At 57.4% G+C, this 5,025-nt stretch overlaps 1 protein-coding gene across 1 annotated transcript in view; it reads right to left on the bottom strand.

Moving 5' to 3' along the window:
- ALDH4A1 (aldehyde dehydrogenase 4 family member A1) overlaps positions 1-5,025 on the bottom strand; it is a 23,771-nt gene that overhangs the window by 10,747 nt on the left and 7,999 nt on the right. The window contains exons 8-12 of the mRNA XM_019511922.1: positions 4,562-4,749; positions 3,002-3,075; positions 1,666-1,862; positions 1,190-1,237; positions 261-413 (exon numbers count right to left, since the gene is read on the bottom strand). Of these exons, the coding sequence (XP_019367467.1) occupies positions 261-413; positions 1,190-1,237; positions 1,666-1,862; positions 3,002-3,075; positions 4,562-4,749 (660 nt within the window). The remainder of the gene's footprint in view (positions 1-260; positions 414-1,189; positions 1,238-1,665; positions 1,863-3,001; positions 3,076-4,561; positions 4,750-5,025) is intronic.

The raw sequence follows: 5,025 nt of genomic DNA, 5'->3' as shown, positions 1-5,025 counted from the left end.
TGAAGTGTTGGAATGAGACGGAGCTGGGTAGCCAGGAGTGCTTCCTACTATGTCCAGGCTCTCCATCAGTGAGCCAGATGCTGCCTTGGGAAAGGGTGTGGGGAGTATCCTGCACCAGTGGTCCCCACTGCCCCTGTTAATAGGTTGCCTGGACAGTCCCATCTCCAAGCTCCATGTTTCTGGTGATCTCCCACCTGCCCTCCTCACTGCCAAGCCAACCTAGGAGGAGGACGGCACCACCAGCCAGCGCAGGCACTCACCTCTTTCATGATGGGATCCTTCGGGTCTTTGGTTTCCACGATACACGGCTCAATGAAATACCCGACTTTGTCATCACACTTCCCGCCTGCCAAGATGGTGAGGTTGGGCGACGTCTGGGCATGCTGGATCCACTTCTTAATCCGCGCAAAAGACTAAAACCCGCAAAGCAAAGGGGTCAGAAGGGAGGTCTTGCCCGATGGCAACACAAACAAGGGATCTGCCTGAATGCTCCAGTGAATGACTTTGTGACCTTCACCCGTCTCATACGGGAAGGCTAATGCGGACAGTGTTGGACCCATGTCCCTGAATCTGTACCCAAGAGGACACCTCTTGGGAGATGTGATGGTGCCCAGGTTACATCTTACATACTGCAGCTGCCCTCAAAAGCCAGCCAGCAGAAGCCACAGCCCCAAGTATGAGACGGGTGCAAGTTGGAAGGTGGCCAGCCTGTACTGCAACATGCAGGGTGACCAGCTGTGCTTTTCTATTTAAGAACAGCATCAAGTGCAGTCCCAGTGGCCAGCGTTTGGCTAGCCAGCGGGGTGCCAGGCATGCACGGGACTTCCCAAAGCCTTCAGAACGAGGGGCGCGGCCATGCCAGAGGCACCCTTGCCCCTTACCACCAGAAAGCACAGCTAAGCCAGTGCCTGTCAGCTCAGAGAAGCACAGCAGGGGCCTCTGTAGGAAAGAGAGCCCATGTGTGGGGCAGGGAAAGGGATAATGGACTGATTTACTGGAAATGGGCAGACCTAGAAACTGCTGGGGAAACAGGAGGAGACCACTGGATGGGGGATCCAGCCAGAAGGCTCGGGTGAGACATGCCAGTGGGGGCTGTGGTGAGCAAGGGCACACAGACCCAGTCCAGAGAGGGGGCCCAGTTCAGAAAGCAGAGTTAGCTGATGCCTGGGGCAAAGGGGATGGATCTTACCTTGTCATCGATCACCGCAGAGAAGAATGTCTCAAAGTCCCCGGCTGGCTGCAGAGGGAAGGAGGGGAAATCATGGGAGAGCAATCCAGCTCCTTCACCCCACTCCCCTGGCCCATCACCCCTTTCCAAGCACTCCCCAGGTAACCCCAGAGGTGGGAAAAAACAGGCAGATACATCTGGGGTGCCCTAGTTTAATATTATGCACCCCCCCACTACCCCATGCACCCGCAATGCGAGCCAGCTGCTCTTTTCAATTAGGCTGCAATGAAGAGCTGCTTGCACCGTCATTCCTGCACCGCGTTGGCTACAAGTTAATTTCTAATCACTAGAAAGACGAGGGCTGGGTGGGGGGGAGAAGAACCAGTGGATAAAAAGCTCGGTTCAATAGGAATTAGCAGCCGGCTACCGCAGTCTCTAATCCCATCAGCCACCCGCTGAGCCGCAAAGCCCTGCCGCAGCCCCGCAGCTCCACTCACGTCTCCCACTTTGATCTTCCCGTGCTCCTCCAGCAGCTTCGCTTTGATCTGGGGCCACAGCAAGTCGGGGACGTAGAGGCGGGAGCAGGCCGAGCACTTCTGGCCACCATACTCGAAGGCCGAGCGCAGGGTCCCGTTCACCACGGTGGGCACGTCGGCCGAGCTGTGCACCAGGTGGAAGTTCTTCCCGCCGCACTCTGGGCTCAGGAAGAGGGAGACAAACCCCCGGGTGGGCCGTGAGAGGAGCGGGCCCTGCTTCATCACCCTGCAAGGACCTGCAGCCAGGCCCCAGCTCCCTGCACTTCAGTCCTGCCTGGTCCTACCCAGGGCTCTCCTAACCCGCCCCCCAAAAATCTCCTCAAGAGGCAGGGCTGGCTCTAATCAACGGCCTGACAAGCAGCACCAAGCATCTCCAGCAACCCTGGGAGAAAGGACAAGGTTCTCCGTACCTCTGCACAGGTACAGAAACCAGACTCACCTCAGGATAACCCAGTACATTAGAGGCAAAGATCACCCTCAAATCTTGCATCCCAACTCTGAAGTGGAGCAAGAGGCACTGTTCCCTCAGCCCTAATCGTCTCTGCTGCCTTGAACTCCCCGCAGGTCACCCCCTCTCTTATTTTTTCCCCCTCCCGAGAGCAGGACGAGGGAAGCTGAAACAGGGCCTGTCGTCTCACTGAGTCATGCTGGGCAGCCACCAATCTGTACACGGGGGAGGGAAGGTTAATAGATCCATAGATAGTTAGGGGCTGGAAGGGACCTTGTAGATCATCGGGTCCAGTCCCCCTGCACTGGGCAGCAAAAGACAACTGGGGTCAGGTGCCCGGGTCCCATAAAGAGCATTATGTGATCAGGCTGCAGAAGACCAACAGCTACAGCCCAAAAGCCCCCTCTGGAGCAGGTCACACAGCGAGCACCGACGCTGTTCTGCCGGGCTTGGAAACAGTGGGCAGGTCTAAGGGGACATCCACTTATCATCCCAGCGAGACATCCCACCTCTCCAGCTTCTGCATTGAGGAGTATTGTCCCCACCTGCGAGGCATTAGCCGTATAGAGGACAGAGCCCAGGAGTCCCTGACTTCCTGCCTCTGCTCTGAACATGAGACCATGTGTCCTCCAAGGTCGAGGATAAGGACCCAGGAATCCTGACTGCCAAACCCTCACTGCAACTTGTACTGTGCCCACCATGTTCCTCTGCGCACGTCTAGTAAGAAGAGCCCCTCTGTAAACCAGTTAGGAGCCGAGGGGTCGCTACAGCCAGACTCTTTACTGCTCATATCCCACCCAGGAGAGCACTCAGCTGGAAGGCCCCTGGTGGCCAAGTCAGGACAGGTACCTCCAGCCAGGCGTGGGAAGGTGCGGTACCGGTCCAGGTTCTCGGACACCTGCTTCCAAAGACGCTTGAAGGTCCTGAAAGGGAAAGGAGGAGAGTGAGACACCAGCAACACACACCGCCAGCTACCAGCGCTGCTGGGCAGCTCAGATCTGACCCACAAACAGGCTGGGGGAAAAGAGTCCAGCCCCGAAGCCACCGATCCATCATCTCTGAAAACCATCCCCTCCTGCTTCCCACTCTCCGGTCACACCAGAGGATTTGATCCAAACCCTTTGGTCCCTGATTCAGGTCCTGAGAAACAAGGGAGACAGGATACACCCAAGGATGGGGGGGTGGCCTGGAGGGCACACTCGGGCCAAGCACGGCTGCCTCAACCTGCAGCAACGCGCACAACAGGACGAGCCAAAAGAGACGGCAAAACCTGGCGAAGAGAAGCAGCGCAGGGAAGAACAGCGTCCGACAGGAGCTTCCCATTCTTCTCTTTCCCCCTTTCTTTTTTTGGTTCTGACTGTGACAAACCCCTGCTCTACAAAACAATAAAAATGCTAATAAACTCCCACCAGGAGCTACAGCCGCTAATACTAATTTATGAGCTTCCCACCTTTAAAGCACAATGCTCATCAGACCATGTCATCTGGCAGTTTAGCAGGGCCCCTGGATTTTAATCATCTGGCGTCTTTGGGAGCGGAGCTCCGGGCAGGGCTAGCAGAACCCTTCAAGGAAATAACTCACCCTGAAGCGCCGGCGAGAGCACGTGTTGGCAAATCTACCTGGGGAAAGGGGCACCTGCTTGCAATGCCTTTTAGTGGGATGTGGATTCCTTCACGCGGCTAATTCCCGTCCCCTTAATGCCCATCGGCAGGGGAAATGTGGAATAAATAACGCGCAGCTCGCCCGAGCGGCTCTTAAAGAGCTTTGCAACTAGTTAGCGAAAGCCTCTGAGTCTGCGGGGGAGAAGCAGGCTTGCCCTTGTCTTACAGGGAAGCTTTAACCTCTGGCTATGCCTCAGTGTCACACCACGAACGAGGACAGGATCCAGGCCCCCAAGGGCCCAGCTCTTTCCTCCCCCTGCCAGACGTGCTCCCTGCAGCCAAAGACCACTGGGAATTTAAGCCTGTCCCGACACCTAGGTCGGGCTTGATCTAGTGGGGGCCCAGCAGTTGACCGCAGCATCAACGCGAGTCTAGGTGTCTCTATGAGCAACTGTGCTGGAGGCTCCTACAACAAGGGGTTTGCCGGGCTCGTCTTAGGGGTACAAAGACCCCGTAGCTGGGGGAAGGTCTCCTCCTGGGTCACCGCCCCCTGGAAAGCAGCACCCTTCCACTTCTCCCAGGTGACGGTATCAGCATGGTGCTGGAAGACCCCTTTGTCTTAGCAGTGAAGCAAACAGGGTGGTGCAGAAGCAAGGCCTGCTCCATGTCTGCTTTCAGCCAGGAGTGCCCTGCTCCCGGTCCCCAATGAACCATCAGGGCCTGTGAAACGTTGCTGCATGGCCTCTCAGCAGAAGATACAGCCGTGCCCCACCTCTCGCAAAGGCCGGCCCTAGCCCCTTGCACTTACGGCACGCTGCCCGTGAAGTTGAGCCCAGCAAAGTGCTCGGAGCTCGTGACCATGTCTCCAAACGCAGGCCCATTGGCTGGGACGAACTGGATGACGTTGGGCGGGAGGCCAGCCTCCAGCAGAATCTTATACACGGCGTAACTGGACAGCATGGCCGTGTCGCTGGGCTTCCACAGCACCACGTTGCCCTGGGTCAAGAGGAAAACACAATGAACCAATGAATGAGGAAGGGCTCGGGGGCGTCCCACATTAACCCAGCTGTAGCACTAGAGTCCTGCCCTCAGCAACCCAACGCACGCTTGCCTCCCAGCAGGACAGGTCAGAGCACAGAGGCCCTCGGCTGTGTGCCGGGGGTCCAGGGGTCCCGAGCTGTATGGGGCTCATGCCCTGCGCGTCCCCCCCCGTCAACTCACACACATGCACATACATGCATATGCGCGCACACACACGGGGGGGGGGGGGGG

The sequence above is a fragment of the Gavialis gangeticus genome, unplaced genomic scaffold (genome assembly GCF_001723915.1).
Source record: "Gavialis gangeticus isolate Ggan-Ray unplaced genomic scaffold, GavGan_comp1, whole genome shotgun sequence".
In the NCBI taxonomy this organism is placed as follows: Eukaryota; Metazoa; Chordata; order Crocodylia; family Gavialidae; genus Gavialis; species Gavialis gangeticus.
Note: the sequence above shows the minus strand (reverse complement) of the source record. Positions and strands in the feature narration are given on the sequence as shown.